Source organism: Anolis sagrei, chromosome 2, assembly GCF_037176765.1.
Source record: "Anolis sagrei isolate rAnoSag1 chromosome 2, rAnoSag1.mat, whole genome shotgun sequence".
Lineage (NCBI taxonomy): Eukaryota > Metazoa > Chordata > Lepidosauria > Squamata > Dactyloidae > Anolis > Anolis sagrei.
In genome coordinates this window covers 144141703-144160923 of record NC_090022.1, presented here as the reverse complement: position 1 = coordinate 144160923, position 19221 = coordinate 144141703, and the positions used below count along the sequence as shown (strand labels likewise).

At 39.5% G+C, this 19221-nt stretch overlaps 1 protein-coding gene across 1 annotated transcript; it reads left to right on the top strand.

The window, feature by feature from the left end:
• The first annotated feature begins 5892 nt into the window (after positions 1–5892).
• COIL (coilin) lies at positions 5893–19221 on the top strand. Its single transcript, XM_060763972.2, has 7 exons — positions 5893–6154; positions 9086–10241; positions 13543–13629; positions 15296–15343; positions 15964–16033; positions 16473–16561; positions 17777–19221. The coding sequence occupies exons 1-7, from the start codon at positions 5904–5906 to the stop codon at positions 17891–17893; spliced, it is 1818 nt and encodes a 605-aa protein (XP_060619955.2). The 5' UTR covers positions 5893–5903; the 3' UTR covers positions 17894–19221.

Sequence of the window (19221 nt, the reverse complement as noted above, 5' to 3'; positions counted from 1 at the left end):
TTCACCTGGGAAATGCCCATCTATTTTAGCAGCTAGTACCACCCCAAAAGCTCTTTGTACCCAATCATGTTGCACAAGGTACACATTCATGCTATATATTGGATGAGTGCCACAATTTGTAATGTGAACATGATGATGTTTAAAATGCTAGTGCTGATAAAGAGATGGCAATGCAAATGGGAGAATGTCACAATTCTGGAAAACTGGTAGTGCTTCTTCCACGCAGTGCCGTAAGACCAGTTCTCTGTGTTGGTGGAGAACAGGCCTGAGTTGCTGAAGCTGTTTTGATCTTTTGTTCTCAGCTTTGACACCCACGAACAACAAAAGAAAGCGAGAGATCTGGATTGGAAGCTGCTTTCGAAGTCCATCCACATTTACTGGGATTAGGGGCGCAAGACCCCAACAAATATGGAGAAAACCGCAAAGACAGTACAGTCTCATCGAACATAGTTGGGCTGGCCGAACGTTGGATCAGTGAAAATGTTGGATAATAAGGAGGGATTAAGGGAAAGCCTATTAAACGTCATATTACCGTACTTTATGATTTTACAAATTAAGCACCAAAAAATACACAGTAACGTTATATAGTAATTACTGTATTTACGAATTTAGCACCAAAACATCACAATGTCTTGAAACAGCTGTGGATCTGGGCAGGACTCAAGACTGTGTTGGATAATACAGAACTTTGGGTGAGCAAAGGTGCGATAAGCAAGATTCTACTGTAAAAAGGGCCATTTTTTAATTTGAGATAACACTTTTCTAATAATCTCGAGGGGTGCAGCTACACTGTAGAATTAATGCGGTTTAATGCCACTTTTTATTGACATGGCTGAATGCTATCATATCATAGGAGCTGTCATTTTACAAGGTATATTTAGCTTTTCCTGCCAACAAGTGTTGGTGTCTCATTCCAGAATTCCATGGCACTGAGTTATGGCAGTTAAAGTGGAATCAAACTGTGCTCATTCTACAGTGCAGATGCACCCAATGTCTGTTGTTAAATTTAGGAAGCAGTGCCAGCTCTCACCAGCCTTAAACATTGTAGTGTGGTGTGTATTCTAGTTTCTAACATCCTAACTCCTTGCCACACTTGGTTGTAGCAAGAAATAATAGACATATGCATACATATACACTCCTCCCTTATCATCCCTTATCCTATGTTATCTAACAAAGTCCTCTAAAAGCAAAACTCCAAATCTGCACACATTTTGCCTATATCAAGATGAGTGTACAACTTGTACTTCTCTAAAGAAACATGGCAGCAGCAAACAAGCCTCATTGCAAAAACACAGATACCATCAGACAAAACATATGCCGTGCAGCAGGGCAAAATGACCTGACAAATGAAGGAAAAGGGTGCACCTACACTGCAGAATGAATGCAGCTTGACATCACTTCAACTGCCCCGGCTCAATGCTATTGAATCCTGGGAGTTGTAGTTTTACAAGGTTTTTAACCTGTAGGTCCCCAGATGTTTTGGCCTACAAATCTCAGTCAGTTTACCAGCTGGTAGAATTTCTGGGAGTTGAAGGCCAAAACATCTGGGAACCAATCTAAGCCAAGGAGTGCTGGTGCCTCACCAAAATAAGACTCCCAGGATTCCTTAATATTGAGCCATTGCAGTGAACATGGTGTCAAACTGCATTTCTTTCTATGTTGCAGATTGTTTCACCTCAAGCATGTAGTACACAGTTAGGAACATTTACTCCTTTTGATTTTAGTGGCTTCACTTGCACCCATTTCTGTATCCAATCCATCTAGATACTGAACTGTTTTTAAATGTTCTGGGGAAAGGGGTTGAAAATAACACAATAAGTGTGGGCAGACAATTATGCACATGAACAATCAGATCAGAGAAAGAGGAAGGAATGTGCAAGAAAGGAGAACTTTGTCTATGTTTAAAACCAAAGGTCCTTATTTGCATAGTTTCATGGTGCCACACAATCTCTAAAACAATCTACAGATAGCCTAAACATATCTTTCTGTTTCTTGATTTCACTGTATATTTGCATGCCACTGTGATGAATTGGAGTAGTATACTCTTTTGGAAGATAATAGACTGGCCTTGGTTCTATGAGTATACACCAGTAAATTTTAGGAGTGTCAGCTAAAAGCAGTCTGTCCTGGTTTGTACTTGGATGGGAGGTTGAATAGTAGATGTTGTAGGCTATATTTTGCAGCAAAGAACTAGCAAACCCACCTGAGTACTCCTTCCCTGAGAAAACTATCAAATCCATGGAGTCACCATAATTTGACAGTCAACTTAAAGGAAGATACAGAGAGAGAGTTTTTAACTGCTCCTGCTTGTAACAGTTATTAGCTAGACATACAGAAGATATGAAAGTGCTACAATGTGGAAACCCTGATTGTTGAGTATAAGGGCATTAAAGAGCAAGCCAGGATGTTTTGCCCTTCCAATGACATTAATGCAGCCATTCTGGAATAAAGACAGATGAAACTGAGATCAGAATGAAAGATAGCTCACTAGCTGCCATTTATTAGGAATTAAATTAATTAGGCTCCCACTGGAGGTTTGAATAAGGTAAAGGTTACTTATGTCTCTTTATATAATAAATAAATAAATAAATAAATAAATTTATGCATTACATGACTTACCTACAACTAAACTATATGGGTTATCAACAATCATTTTGTGACCAGCTATGTTAATAATGTAATTGTCACTGTCACCACTTTCTTTATTTAATGTTTCATCATCGTCCAAAGCCACTACCTACATCATGTGTACAAGTACTGTGTACATGCCTTACATTCTGGGTCAAACCACTTGCATCTGATGAAGTGGGTTAGAATTCACAAAAGCTCATCCTACATTAAATGTGTAAGTTTTTATGCTTTCCTACAATTATTACTTTTTTTGGTAACTGAAGGGGGCTGCGGGTGCTTCTACACTGTAAAATGAATGCAGTTCGATACCAGTTTAATTGCCATGGCTTAATGCTATGGAACTGTGGGAGTTTCACAGGACCTTTAGGTTTTTTATGTCAAAGTTTCTCACCAAACCACAATTCTTTTGATTTCATAGCATTAAGCCATGGTTGTTAAAGTGGTTCCAAACTGCATTCATTCCACAATGCAGATGTAACTTGAGGACAAATCCCATCCTTCCCAGTAGCTCAGACAAAGACAAACTGCTGAAGCCTCTCCTAGCTTATGTGTTCCATATTGATCACATTGATTACATCACTTGGTGATATCTGTCCTGACTTTCATCTGTGCAGTAGGATATGCAATTGAAGCTCATGCTGGCAAAGTCCATTATGAACAAAGATAGGCATTGCAGTCCAGTAGTGTCTGGGGGCACGGGGGGGGGGGGGGGGGGAATCTCAAGTTGACATAAGCAAACTGCTTCATTTTTTCTTCAGAATTCTTCTTATACATGTTGGTATAAAGCAACAATGAAAAACAATGAGAGGCCTGAGCTATTTCCTCCTCTTGCAGCATATGGATTGTATCTTTGCACTGCAAGGTCTACCATGTTGCTTCTCAATTCTGAATAACCTGGGTGCTACTTTCTTTTTTCCAGAGAAAGTGAAACAAATATCAATGTTTAGATATGATAGGTAAAGCGAAAGGTTTTCCCTGACATTAAGGTCAGTCGTGTTCGACTCTGGGGGCTGGTGCTCATCTCCATTTCTTAGCCGAAGAGCCGGTGTTGTCCATAGGCACCACCAGGGTCATGTGGCCAGCTTGACAGCACGGAGCACTGTTTGTTACCTTCCCACCTGAGAAGTACCTATTGATCTCCTCACATCTGCATGCTTTCGAACTGCTAGGTTGGCAGAAGCTGGGTCTGACAGCAGGAGCTCATGCCACTCCCTGGATTCAAACCTGCAACCTTTCGGTCAACAAGTTCAGCAGCTCAGTGCTTTAACCCACTTTAACCCAGGGGCTCCTCTATGGAAAGACCTTTAATTATTTGCTGAATAAATTAGGCAAAAATCTTGAAATACGCAGTTGATGATACTTGACCTATGCTAATATTCGTTGCAGCATTTGCTGCTCCAGTTATGTTTCTGTCTTAGCATTTTTCAGAAAAAACTTCTGCGGCTCCAACCACACGAGAAGCATGCTGATTCCTACTTTCTCTTTCTTTTTAAAAATAATTTTATTCAAGAGATAAAAAGGTTACAGGAACAAACATTTCATATGTATAAAACTGTCAAAACAGATCACAAGTCAGATCTCATATGCACAGGCCTTGTATCTAAGGGCCCTATTTATCCCATATTATCTGGCAGTGGGGATTCATATAATCCAGTTTGATGCATTATGTCTAATGATGAGGAATACAGGAGTTGTAGTCCAGCATCTGGAGGGCCACATAAATCAAATGATAGGCCGGATTTGGCCTGTAGGCCTTGAGTTTAACATATGTGACGTAGAGAGTGTCTTCACTGCTAAATCTCTAAGTAGTTCAGTTAAGCCAACATATAAAAAGAGAAAGTATTGATTATGGCATTGCATTAATCCTAAAGGCACCTGATCCTGTCTAATTTCGGAACTAAGGTGGGCCAGATCTAGTTAGTAAATCCATGGAGTCCCAGGGCTCTATATTCCAGAATATCAAGGCAGAAAACCCCACATTATCTGAGTGTGGACTCAGATAACCCAGTTCAAAGCAGATATTGTGGGATTTTCTGCCTTGATATTCTGGAATACAGGGCTGTGTGGAAGGGGCCCAAATGCTGTTGGCTGTAGTTTAGAGAGGGAACTAGCAAATCCACTTCTGAAGCACCATCAACACTGCCATATAAAATCCAGATTAGCTGTGGAATTATGTTAGTCTATGTTGGGCCAGAGGTTTAGCACAGCTGGTAAATCATCAGCAGTTATAAGATCTATCAACCAAAAGGTTGCAAGTTTGAAGCCCTGGGTTGGAGTGAGCTGCCAACTGTCAGCCTAGCTCATTGTTTACCTAAGCAATTCAATTTAGGTACCACTAAATAGGATGGCTCTTCATCATATGAGGGTAGAGCAACAGATCCCCCTGGACTCCAGCCCAACCTTCCATGGCACCTCCTTCTGTTCTGTGTATCATCTATACAAAGTGGCATTGAATGTTTGCCGTGTATGTGTACTGTGATCCACCCTGAGTCCCCTTCGGGGTGAGAAGGGTGGAATATAAGTAAAGTGTTGTTGTTGTTGTTGTTGTTATTAGTCTACACTGCCATATAATCCAGTTCATTGTGGCATTTTAAATGGCAATGTAGATGGGGCCTGAGGGCCCTTCCAGACTGGCCCTATATACTAGGATCTGATCCCAGGTTTTCAGTTTATCCCAGGGCCCTTCCACACAGCCTTATATCCCAGAATATCAAGGCAGAAAATCCTACAATATTTTTGGAACTGGGTTATCTGAGTCCACAGGCAGATAATGTGGGATTTTCTGACTTGATATTCTGGGATATAGGGCTGTGTGGAAGGGCCCTCAGACTATCTGGCAGTGTGGACACATACAATCCAGTTTAAAGCACAAAATGTGGGATCAGATCCTGGGATTTAAGGCCAGTCTGGAAGCCCACATTATCTGCTTTGAAGTGGGATATATGGCAGTGTGGACTCAGATAACCCAGTTCAAAGCAGATATTGTGGGTTATTTGGCTCTGATATTCTGGGTTATATGACTGTGTGGAAGGACTTTGAATCTTCCTTGCCAATGAAAACCTATGACCCATAAAATCGACAAAGGATTTAGAGGCACAACCATATTTCTATTGATATTAATCTTTTTTTCCTCTCCAGTGAAAGGATTGAGCGCCGCTGCCGAAAGAGGGCGCTGGCGGGCAAGAGGCTGGTGTCCCTTCTTCGGTCTCGCGCGCTTTCTCTTCCTTTGACCCTCGCGGCGTGCCGTAGCGAGGGTCCTTTCGCTCCCCAAGATGGCGGCGGCCTGCGAGGCGCCGGTGCGGCTGCGGCTGCTGTTCGACTACCCACCCCCGGGGAGCCCGGCCTGCGGGCTGTGCTGGCTCCTGCTGGAGCCTAGCCAAGTGCGCCTCGTCACCGACCTCATCAGCCTCATCCGGGACAAGTTCGGCTTCAGCCGCCGCGCCAAGCTCAGCCTCTTCCTGGACGGGGCGCTCCTCCCGCCCACCGAGAGCGCGCGCCTCGTGCGGGACAACGACTCCCTCCGGTAGGGACCCGGGCAGCACCCCCCCCCCCCGCCCCAGAAGGGATGCCGCGCCCCGGGAATTGCCTTCCACGTCCAGCGGCCCCAGGAGACCCACGCAGTTCCACAACAACTTGGGAGGCGGGGGGGGGGGGGGTCATGTCATTCCCAATTCAGTGTCTAGATAAGACTTAACACTGGGGTAGAATTAATGCACTTTGACTCCACTGTAGTTGTCCATGGCTGAATGCTATGGAATAATTAAAATTGTAGTTTTACAAGGTCTTTAGTCCACTTTGCCTAAGACGGCTGGTGCCTCGCCAAACTACACATCCCAGGACTCCACAGCATTGAGCCCACGCAGTTTAAGTGGGACCAGACTGCATTCATTCCACAGTGTAAATGCACCCACAGACTGGTCGCCACAAGTGAGAAAGGACTTGAAGGCACACAACTGCAACAACAACAAGAGGCAGGTAAGTTCTTGTGGGTTTTTTCGGGCTATAGGGCCATGTTCTAGAGGCATTTCTCCTGACGTTTCGCCTGCATCTATGGCAAGCATCCTCAGAGGTAGTGAGGTCTGTTGGAAATAGGAAAAGGGTTTATATATCTGTGGAATGACCAGGGTGGGACAAAGGACTTTTGTCAGTTGGGCTAAGTGTGAATATTTCAACTGACCACCTTGATTAGCATACAATGGGCTGACTGTGTATGCTTACCAAGGTGGTCAGTTGAAACATTCACGCCTAGCCCAACTGACAAAAGTCCTTTGTCCCACCCTGGTCATTCCACAGATATATAAACCCTTTTCCCAGTTCCAACAGACCTCACTACCTCTGAGGATGCTTGCCATAGATGCAGGCGAAATGTCAGGAGAAATGCCTCTAGAACATGGCCATATAGCCCGAAAAAACCCACAAGAACTTAGTGATTCCAGCCATGAAAGCCTTCGACAATACAAAGAGGCAGGTAGTTGTGGTGCTCCGCTTACAGATGATGAGGCTCGCTCCTTATTTGTATAACACTGTCAGATACACATTAGGCCAGGCGTCCTCAAACTGAGGCCCGGGGGCCGGATGCGGCCCTCCAAGGTCATTTACCCAGCCCTTACTCAGGGTCAACCTAAGTCTGAAACGACTTGAAAGCACACAATAACAACAACAATCCTATCTCATCAGCCAAAATCAGACCCACACTTTACACTGAAATACTAATAAGTTTATATTAGTTAAAATTGTTCTTAATTTTAATTATTGTATTGGTTTTTTTGTTTGTTTTTTTACAAAATTGCACTATAAATAAGATATGTGCAGTGTGCATAGGAATTCATTCATTTTCTCCCCGAATTATAATCAGGCCCGCCAACAGTTTGAGGGACTGTGACCTGGCCCTTTGTTTAAAAAGTTTGTGGACCCCTGCATTAGGCCTTGCAATAAAACAAGTGAAAGCAACAAGTCCTACAATGTATCTGTGCACAATCATAAGGCCCCTTCAGCTATATAAAATCCACATCGAACTGTATTATCTGGCAGTGTGGATTCAGGACCATTCCACACAGCTGAATAAAATCCCACATTTTCTGCTCTGAAGTGGAATATATAGCAGTGTGGACTCAATCCAGTTCAAAGCAGATATTGTAGGATATCTGCCACAATATTCTGGGTTATATGTGGCAAATTTTGGCCGTCCAGGCGTTTTGGACTTCAACTCCCAGAAACCCCTGCCAGTTTACCATGGGAATTGAAATCCAAATCAGCTGGAGGGCCAAAACTTGCCCATGCTGGTCTAATATATACCTGGAACAACAAATTACAAAACTGTACAATTGCCGAACAAATTACGTGGATAAAATGCCAATAAAAAACAAGACACAATGTGATACGAAGCACACAAAGAATCAAAACAGATAAGACTGCAAAACAACATTAAACTAAACCTCAAAGGTTTGGGCAAATAAAAAATAATCAATTGAGATTTAAAAACTTAGAGGGGAGGAGCTGTTAATGTTGTGTGCCTTCACGTCATTTCTGATTAATTGTGGGCCTATAAAAAGTTTTTATTGCAAGTTTTTTTTCTGAGATTGAAAGAGTGGGAGTTGTCTGAGGTCACCCTTAGGATTTCTAAGGCTAGGTGGGGAATCAAGCTTTGGCCTCACAGAGCTGTAGCCCAATGCTCAAATTACTAAACCACACTGGCTTTCACGGTGGGACAACATCTCCCCTAATTCTGTACCTATATTGGCTAGGACTGATGGGGATTGTAAGCCGATAAGTATGGAGGACCAACAGTTCCCTCCCTTTGTCAACAGTTCCTTGGTATAAAGTCACCAGTAAGCAACTTGGTTTGTTTCCACATAACGAAAAATAACATCATAGCAAAGACATAGTGATAGGCTTGGTTGCTTTTTCTCTACTCCTTTGGGAGCCCTGATTCACAGCGGGCATATAATTTTTCTAGGAGTGTCATTGTTTGTTTGCAGCTTGATCCTACACAGAACTAGGTATCCTTTTCAGCAAGTTATTTGTGCTATGCCCAACTCTGCATGTGAATTGGACTTCTTGGGACTAAGTTCAAGTGTACTTAAGTCAGAACACAATTGCCACACTGATTCAAGGTTAAGTACATGTACCACATTAATTTAGAGTTGGGGATATATGCATAAAATTAGGTTATTTCTTTTTTTTTGCCGTGTCCATTAACTCTTTATAGCTGAATGATAAAATCTGCATATACGAGGTAGTTGAGATAATAAACTGCCCTGTAATAACTGAGGACTTAAGAACTTGTGTATTGTAAGCCCTTAAGTTGCAAGGAGATACTTCTGCCAAGATCATTAGGATTTCTTTGCCTCAGACTTTGTAGAATCAAGGGTTGGTTGAAATTTGGTTTTCAGCATTTCTGTACAATAATGATCCAACACTGTTAGTATTTTAATTTTTATGTTGAATTTAACAGAGTCAAATTGGAAGCAGTAATTGGAGAAGACAGCTGTGATAAAATCACCAATGGTTTCAAAAACATTTCAAAAAAACAGAGAAAACGACACAGGCAAAAGTTAGAAGCATATGATTCTGAAAGTGAATATGACGAGCACAGAAAAAGGAAGAGGAGCAAACAGCAATATAAACATTCCTCCAGCCAGGAAGAGAATGTTTCAAATATGGACTCTGTATCACGTAAGAAAAGCAAGTCATCAGGGGCTGAATTAGAATGTAAGAGTGATGACAATACTTATTTCAAGAAGAGTAAAAAGGGAGGTCACAGAGAGAGACCTCGGGAGATAGAAGCACACAAAAAGAAGGAAAAAGCAAGTACGTTTGAAGCAAATAAAACCTTACAAAAGAACAAAAAGACTTTCCCTTTGAGCCCCGATCCAAAGAACACAACAAACAACATAAAAGTACGATCTGACTCCAAGAACAATGGATCTTCTAGCGATTCTTCCACTTCATCATCAGACATTGATGATAGTACAGCAGGCACCAAACAGAAACACCCATTCACAACTAAGGTGGCATCACAGCACACAAACAAATCACAGCTAGCATCTCCTGTAACATCCGTTTCTCCTGGTAAGCTTAGTGCTAAGCATAAAGAAAGAAATTCTCTTGAGGCAGCTAAAAGTAAGAAGGCCAAAAACCAGTCTTCTAGCTCAGAATCCGATTCAACCTCAGAGGAAGAGGAAAATCAGCAAAGTAGGAACCTAAAAGACAAACGTTCATATAATAATCAAAGAACTGCGAGTGACTTAACTTCAAAGACAAAAACAACCTCCTCTTCTGGGTCTGATAGTTCAGAATCAAAGACCTGTATTATTAAAAAGCCCGATGTGAATGCTGTTGTCAACCAGCCTTTAGGAGGAAATGGCAGCCAGCAAGTGCTACCTGCTGCTTGTGGACTAGGTACAGGTTCCAGTAACAATCAAAGGGGCCGTGGAAGAGGAGAGAACCCTTTTTGGAGAGGGCCTAGGGTTCGGGGATGTCGAGGGATAGTCCGGGGCCGAGGCAGGGGGAGAGGAGAAAACTTGAACGCATTCTGTAATAATACAAATGAACACCAAAAAGAGCAACAGTTAAATGAATCCGCAACAAACTCTTCAGTCATTATCAAGGTGAGTCCAATTGCAACTGTTTCCCAAGATGCGTGATATATATATTTTTTTGCCGTGTCAGGAGCGACCTGAGAAACTGCAAGTCGTTTCTGGTGTGAGGGAATTGGCCGTCTGCAAGGACGTTGCTCAGGGGATGCCTGGATGATTTTTGATGTTTTTTTTATCATCCTTGTGGGAGGCTTCTCATGTTCCCGCATGAGGAGCTGGAGCTGATAGAGGGAGCTCATCCGCCTCTGCCCGGATTTGAACCTGCGGCCTGTCGGTCTTCAGTCCTGCCGGCACAGGGGTTTAACCCACTGCCACACTGGGGGTGCAGTGATTGATCTGGTGTTAGATGCGTGATTGATCTGGTGTTAGAATATAGTTAGATTGAGATGGCTCACAAAATTAGAAGCAAGCTGATACAAAACAACAATAAATGCAGTTGTAGGAACAGCACCCCATATTATTTGCATCCAATCATTCCAGGTTCCATGACTCCAGGAGATATTGCTAATGCCAGGTTTTATACATTTTCACTGCCAGTTGACGACCTAACTGTTCAGGCAGGCTTTGGACTGAATCTGAGTTGCTGTGTTATATATATTTTATTTTGGTCAATGATCAGGAGTTGCTATGTTCTATAAGTGCTTTTTAAAATTATGTTTGCTTTTACTGTTTTAATTGTTCAGTATGGATAATTTGATTTTATCGTGTTCTATTCTTTTTTTGGGGGGGGGGATTATCTATATAAATAAAAATACAATGTTTGTTTGTGGGATTAACATAACTCAAAAACCACTGGATGAATTGACACCAAATTTGGACACAATACACCTATCAGGCCAACAAGTGACCATCACTCATAAAAACACAGCAGGAAAAACTTAAAAAGCAAAATAATAATAATAATAATAATAATTACAACGAATGCACAAAACCGCTGGGCGGTTTCGTTCGTTAATTTTGTAATTCGTTAATTATTCGTTATTTTTTTTATTTACAAAATGATTTAAAAACTTATTTTCAAACCCGGAAGTGTTTTTTAATAGCGAAACAGCATCCTCCATCTTTTTTACGAGCTTCCGCCCGTTTCGGAAATGACGTTTAATGATGGAAGGATGCTGGGTGTGCCGGGAGCCAATCCGGCGCTCCCAAGCACCGTGTCTCCTTCTGATTGGGCGGGCTGCCCTTTAAAAGCGGCTCCGCGTGGCCGCATTGCTCAGTCTGGGCTGAGGCAAGGAGCCGGAAGGTGCGGGTGGCTTTAAAGCGTTGCTGGCTGGCTGTGGCTGCTGCTTGGGACTAGGGAGAGCGAGGAGGGTGGGAGCAGGAGGCATTGCTTGCTTGCTGCTCTTGTGTGTGTGTGTTTGTCTTTGTTGTTGTGGCTGTTTTTGCCCCACTACAGGGCAAGCATTTTGTTAATTTTCTATTTTTAAATTTTTTCTGCTAAATATTTCTTTTATTATTTTAAAAAAAGAAAAAAATATTTAAGAAAAAGAAAAAAAAGCACAGTTCTCTTTGGTGAAACAAAAGGTGTTTCACCCAGTTGTTGTGGCTGTTTTTGCCCCACTACAGGGCACGCATTTTGTTAATTTTCTATTTTTAAACTTTTTCTGCTAAATATTTTTTATTATTTAAAAAAATTAAAAAATATTCAAAAAAAAGAAAAAAAAGCACATTTCTCTTTGGTGAAACAAAAGCTGTTTCACCCAGTTGTTGTGGCTGTTTTTGCCCCACTACAGGGCAAGCACTTCATTTCTGTAGTTCCAACCAGTGCGGCCCTTTTGCCAACACAAAGTGCTTACAGTGCTCATTCTTTGTGTAGTTTCAACCAGTGCGGCCCTTTTGCCAACACAAAGTGCTATAATACAGTGCTCATTATTTATGTAGTTCCAACCAGTACGGCGCATTAGCCACCACAAAGTGCTATAATACAGTGCTCCTTATTTGTGTGTAGTTCCAAGCAGTGCGGCCCTTTTGCCAACACAAAGTGCTATAATACAGTGCTCATTATTTGTGTAGTTCCAAGCAGTGCGGCCCTTTTGCCAACACAAAGTGCTATAATACAGTGCTCATTATTTGTGTAGTTCCAACCAGTGCGGCCCTTTGGCCAACACAAAGTGCTATAATATAGTGCTCGTTTTTATAATAACGTTATTCTTATATATTATTAATAATTTATAATTTAATTTTATATATTATTTTTAAATAAATATTAAATAATTATTATTAAATGTTATAATATATGATATAATAATTATTTATATTATTATTTATTTCATTTATATAATAATATATTATATATTACATTATTTTATATTATATAATATATATTATATAATTTATTATTATTTATTATTATTTATTATTATTATTTATAAATTATTATAATTTATTATTAGTTATATTTATTTAAATTTTATTATTATATTATTGTTTATTTCATTATATTATTTGACTCAGTTTTGGCTACTTTATCTTATTACTTTTTAATTTAATATCTTATTCTATTTGATTATTTTATTTGATTTATTTTATGAAATGATTTTGTTTGTAGAGCATTCAGCATTGCGCAATCGCGTCCGCCATTTTAACGAATCGATTCGTTATCATTTTAATAACGAATAGATTCGTATTTAATAACGAAGTTTCCGAAGTCCGTTTTCGCACGTGCGCAATCGCGTCTGCCATTTTTATGAATCGATTCGTTAATAATAACGAAATTTCGTAAATATCGAACTTTTTAAAAGGAAAATTTCAGAAATCTTTTAAATATCGAAACGCAAAAAACCCCAAAAAATGAATCGATTTTAGAAACAAATTTTTCTGTTGTTACCCAGGCCTAATATATATATATATATATATATATATATATATATATATATATATATATGGTTACACACAAACACACACGCAAACACACATATATACACAAATATACACAAAGACACAACACATATATACGAACTGGGCCACAGCAACGTGTAGCAGGGGACAACTAGTTCTACAATAAAATGGAGTAGTAACATGAATGAAACTCATCTGAACATGGAAAAGGATGTAACTGCATTCAAACTGCAGGGTTGGGGTTTTTTTTTTTTTTGGCCATATATTGTTTGACATCATTTTGGTTAGTGCCAGCTAGAGTAGACTTATCCAATCAAAGATTCCATAGTGAACAAGCACCCAGGCAAATGTAATTAATTGAGTGATTAGTCAGGACTAACAACAGAATATAGGTTTTGTATTTTATGTAGCATTAATACTTTTTATTGAGTTAGATGTGATAAAGTCTTTTAACCATTGTTCCATTGTTTCACAGAATCCCGTGGATATTCCAAAGAAGGACTATAGCAAACTACCTCTGTTAGCTGCCCCTCCACAAGTAGGAGAGAAAATTGCTTTTAAGGTATAAATTTTATTATTAAAAAAGCACTTAAACCATGTTGGCAGTTGTGCTACTGTAGCAGTGCATGAAGCACTAATTGCATTAGCAAGAATGTCACTGGTGTCAAACTATGGAGTAAGACACTATATTAGCATTTTTTAGATTGGCAGGAAATACTAAAACAATACACACTTGGATTTGATTAGTTCTTACAGTAAGTCGTCAGACTATCACACATATATGATGCTTATAAATAAGTAAACTAATGGTTCAGAGTTGATATTCTTGGTTTCATATGTACATATGTATCCAAAGTAAATACAGGGTGCAGCAGCATAACTTCCTTTTTTAAAATGCGCGCCATTCAGTCGGTTGAAGATGTAGCGGAGCGCTAGTGGTCTCGTTCAAGAGGCGGGAGTATAAAGTTTTGTCCTGACACAGTTCAGTCGCCATCATGCGTTGGAACAGTGAGGAGCGTGCTTTTGCCGTTGAGGCCTACTTTTCGAGCAGATTTGGAGTGGCCGGCCCGCTCTCCAGATTTGGCCCCTTGTGATTATTTTCTGTGGGGTTTCTTGAAATCCCGTATTTCTGTGAACTGTCAAAGGACCCTACAAGATTTGATGACCAACATCCAGGAAGCAACTGCCAACATAACGTCTGCAATGCTGGCAAGAGTCATGACAAACGGCAGAAATCGGTTTATTCAGTGTATGGAGAATGGGGGACGTCACCTACCTAATTTGATCTTCAAAACTACGTAAAACAAAACTTTAGGTATGCGCCTACATTATAAAAATAAAAAAATCTGATTCATACAATGGGTTTTATTAAGTTTTGAAAAAAAGAAGTTATGCTGCTGCACCCTGTACTAACATTACCAACAGTAGTGCCTTAGGAAGTTAAATGAGTTGTTCTCTTAGCACAGTATTCCAGACTATATATTTTTTCAGTATTGTCTGGGTTTCAGGCAGGCGTTTAGGTACCATTATCATGATATGCTAGGCTGAGGTTGGATCTGAAACGTTTCTTAGATGTAGGTCTGATCCTAATCTCTTCGAATGTCAGTGTGTAGATCAGCTGAGATTTGCCCTTTCTTTCCTTTGGAATAATTGATCTACATATGTGTGAGAGCTTTATTTCCTTCTTTCTGCTCCAGGTTTATATTAGTTCCCTTTTCCAAGTTATATTTTCTGGACCATCGAACGCAAGAGTATATACTTTTGGGTTGGATAGTTTTCCAGTTGTCACTGTATTCTGTTTCCCATATAAGTAAGGATGAGAAGTTGTGAGAGATGCTGTTGCAAAGAGCCTATAGTTCAGTGTCCATGATTTCAGGCAAGGAGGGGTGCACCCATTGGCTGCATGTAGTCTCCAAGTCTCACTTTTCTAGGCTCCGGAGATCTCCCTGAGAAACTGCATATCAAAGTCATTAATTTGCTGATCTGTTAATTTTTATATGAGAGAATGGAGTGAAAGCGAAACTGTGTCATCAGTGTAGATCAGTGATTCCCAGCCTTTGGTCCTCCAGGTGATTTAGACTTCAACTCCCAGAAATCCCAGCCAGCTTGTCAGCTGTTAGGAATTGTGTAGCTGAAGTCCTGAACACCTGGAGAACCAAAGATTGGAAACCACTGGTGTAGATGGTAAGCATGTCTGATGCTTAACATTCGCTTTTTTTTTTCATCAGCTGTTGGAGCTAACTGAAAATTACAGTCCAGAAGTATCCAATTACAAGGTATTGCTGCTGAAATTTTAGTCATTTACCTACTGATTATATATTAGTATTTTAATATGTCAATTCCTTAAAGGCTGGATGGGCACCTGTTGGAGGTGCTCTGATTGTGCTTTTCCCGCATGGCAGGGGGTTGGACTTGATGGCTTATGTGGTTTCTTCCAATGCTATGGTTCTATTCTAAAGGTGGCTATCAACTGGAAACCTGAGTAAGGTTGTGGTAAAACTTTCCAGAACTCTCTTTGCAAGAACAATTTTTGAGTGCTGGTACAGCTGGTTTTGCTTCACTGTAGCAAAATATAAAAGGACAATATTTGTGCCCCCCCCCTCCACAAAGCAGCATTAATTTAATCTATAAGGAAGAAGGAAAAGACACATTCAGGGAATACCACTAGAAGGCTTCCTGACTCTTCACTTTGCCATTCAGAATCGAGCTCAATATTCTTGCTTTATCCTAAAGGCTATTTCTTGATCACCTTGTAGTTTTAGCTTTGAGAATTAACTTGTGATTACAATCCATTTATATTGCTTTATAATAACAGACCTTTTTTGGTAAAAAGACTTAGATAAAATAATCAAATTATGCTTGACCTACCAAATTTAATGTTGTTCTCTTTTGTAAGGAAGGGAAAATTGTCAGCTGGAACCCTATTGACAAAGAATTAGAACTGGAACTTCTTTCTTTTTCATCAGGTGAGTATTCTACCATTTCACAGATGAACATGAAAATATATTGAACTCTTTTGAAGAAGGCTAGGCTTCTAATGTTTGTATTCCTATTTTAATATTCTGTCTTTATTCTGTGATTGTGTTTATTGTAATGTTATATTGTTAATGTATTCATATGTTTTATGTAATCATGATGCTGTTGCTTGTTGCTTATGTTTTTGGTTTTTATTTGCTGTAATAGGTTGTCTGGGCTTGGCCTCATGTAAGCCGCCCTGAGTTCCCGTTGGGGAGATGGTGGCGGGGTATAAATAAAGTTTATTATTATTAATAATAATAATAATAATAATAATAATAATAATTTATGTGAAAATTATTTATGTAGAACTGTTGGTGACTCCTGAGGATTATAAATACTGTGTCTCAAACTATTTTCTTTTTTGTATTTTCTTTTGTGCTTTTTTAGTGGCCAAAGTCCCAGGAAAGTTTGATTTGGTTTACCAGTCTGCAGATGGAGATGAAACCATAGAATATGCAGTCTCTCCAGATAGAAAGGTATGTTAGCACTTCCTTGAAATCGCTTTGCAGTAGAAGAGCAGAGCTTATGACAATGTTACATCTTTTAGCAATAAATCCTAGCTGGGAGATTTGGGAAGCCTCATTTCATGGAAGTAGATTCCAATCTCTTAGAGAATAAAATCATTCTAAGCACATTTCTTTACCTATGGTGATCAGAAGGCAATCCAATCTCACTTGTAATGCTTGCAGGTAGAATGGGGTTGGGTAATATGGAAAACATGCTTTTGTGGGCCACGGTTTAATTTTTCAACATAATATTATTAAAAATTGCTTTTAAATACATTCTAGGAGATTGGGGGAGGCGGCTTGGCACACTCACTACCAGACCACTTTAGTCTCAGTTTTTTTTAAAAGCAGATAAATTAGAAGCAAATAGGATCAAATGCAGTATAGAAGTTTCGGATCACTATGAACTGGGACACAGCAATTCTTACAAAGAAAGAGAAATCTGAACTGTCCAGTCTCTCATTGGTCTTTTATATAGAGGGCTTTCCCCTGCAGTTATTAGCAGAAGAGGAAAATACAGATTGTTAATCACTTCCCAGCTTATTAAGGTGGAGGGAGCAGAAAAGTTATTGGCTATAGAGAACTGCAAAATAAGTTAAGCAGGCTGAGGATCTTTGGGCTGTATGGTTCAGACTCCTTGTTGTGTACCTTCAAGTTGTTTCAGCCCCATGGCGACTTTATCAAAGGGGTTTCTTAGCAAGATTTGGAGAAGGCTTGTCTTTGGCTTCCTCTGAGGTTGAGAAGAGTGTTTGCCCAAGACCACCCAGTGGGTGTTATGGCTAAGTGAGAATTTGAACCCTGGTCTCCAGAGTTGTAGCCCAATGTTCAAACCAGTATTAAATAGAAATTCGAGTTGGTAATCTAGTTGCCAGAAATACCTAAGAATATAGAGTTTTATGTTGTGTATATACAAAATTCTGGTTGAAATGTAATGTATTTTAATGTGCTATTGAAGGGCAGACATGGTGTATACTTTAGCTTTTGTTTTCTTAAGTTACATATTAAAACTGGGATGGAAAGTTTGGCCTCCAACCCTTTTTATAAGAGATTGATATTGCACAGTACTCTTCTTTCTTGCATATATATGTTTTAATTAACTGATTTTGTTTTGACTTTAAAGACTTTTAATACTAGTGATACTGTGTCCTTGCATCCATGTTGAATCATATACCTTTTCTCTTTCAGATAACTCAAAATTGGGATGTCCTGATCGAGCCACGATTAATAGTTGATTCTCCTAATAATGAATCAAGCACCGAAATCCCTCCAGTGTGTGAACCCACAGGTCCTGTGTGTAAATAGTTTGTAAAGTTCTTTACTTCTGTACATTTTTAAAAAAATAAAGGATTTATAAAAAAAAATGAAAGAAGCCTAAAAATATACCAATATCTAATATTTTTTTTCAAAAAAACTCCTTAGATGATATTGTATTCATCTATACCTCTTCATACTTTTCTGGAAGTACATCTCAAGTAGGAGTTATTTCTCAGTAAGCATGTATACAAATGCATAATAACAATCATATAACTAGCTAACCAAACAATGTTACTGTTTTTCCCCCATTGTGAGAGATGTATCATTATTGGTTAGGAATTCAGTAAACTAACAAGATTGGTTATTGAAAGATTGCCTTATTGGTTTGGCCTAAGAGCTCTGATGTGATCATTTTGATGAGCATTTTTAGTTGAACTTCTTAGACCATGCAGGTGTTACACTGTTGTTACCTTTGGCAAGATTAGGATGCTTCTGCTCCTGGCTCTGAAACTTGGGTTCATATCATGTCTTGCGGTTTATTCAAACTTATTGCATTTATGGGCCACTCTTGCATTAAGATGTGCAAGTGATGATTCACTGTGGACACTGGGCTATACTTTTCACAGCACTACCATTCCACCACATTAGCTATTGGCATGTAAAACAACGAGGTAGCCTATTCAACCTAGCTCTTGCTTATGTTCTTACTACTATGTGGGGCAGCAGACCTGTGGCAACTATGTCACAGAAGTAATGCAGTGTGTTGTTACATGAACCAGGAGTCAAAGGCGGGCAGCACCGAAATCCTGAAAAAGGTGGAAAATTGATTGGGAGCTGGAGTCAATAATGCCCTTTTTTAAAAAAAAAAATGTTGGCCAATCTTTATATTTCAGATATAATAATTCTGCAGTCAGACTCAAGCAGGGTGACAATAGGTTACAAGACATCAATTCCTAATACCATTTTGAGAGGGAGTGCAAAAGGAAATTAATATATTGGAAGCAGCATGAGGTTCTTGGGCACTTGGGGTGTGGATAGCTTGTGTATTCTTGTGTATTTAGGGAGCAGAATGCTTTTGAGGACTGGAAATAAGCCATATATGTTAAGAATTAGATGGCACTAATTCAAATGATAGACTTTCCAACGAATGCCAAAAGTAGCTAAAATTATGTGAAATCTTGTAGAATTAACACTAGCCAAAGGAAAAGAGTGTTTGATTTAAACATCTATTATTTTAAGTTATAGAAATGCATGTTTTAGCATTCACTATATCTGATGAAAAAGAAAGATGTTTGACTTTATGTTTTTTTTGCTGTAAACTGAATATTTAGAAGTACCTTATAGCAATATAAACTAAAATAACAATGCTGTCACAA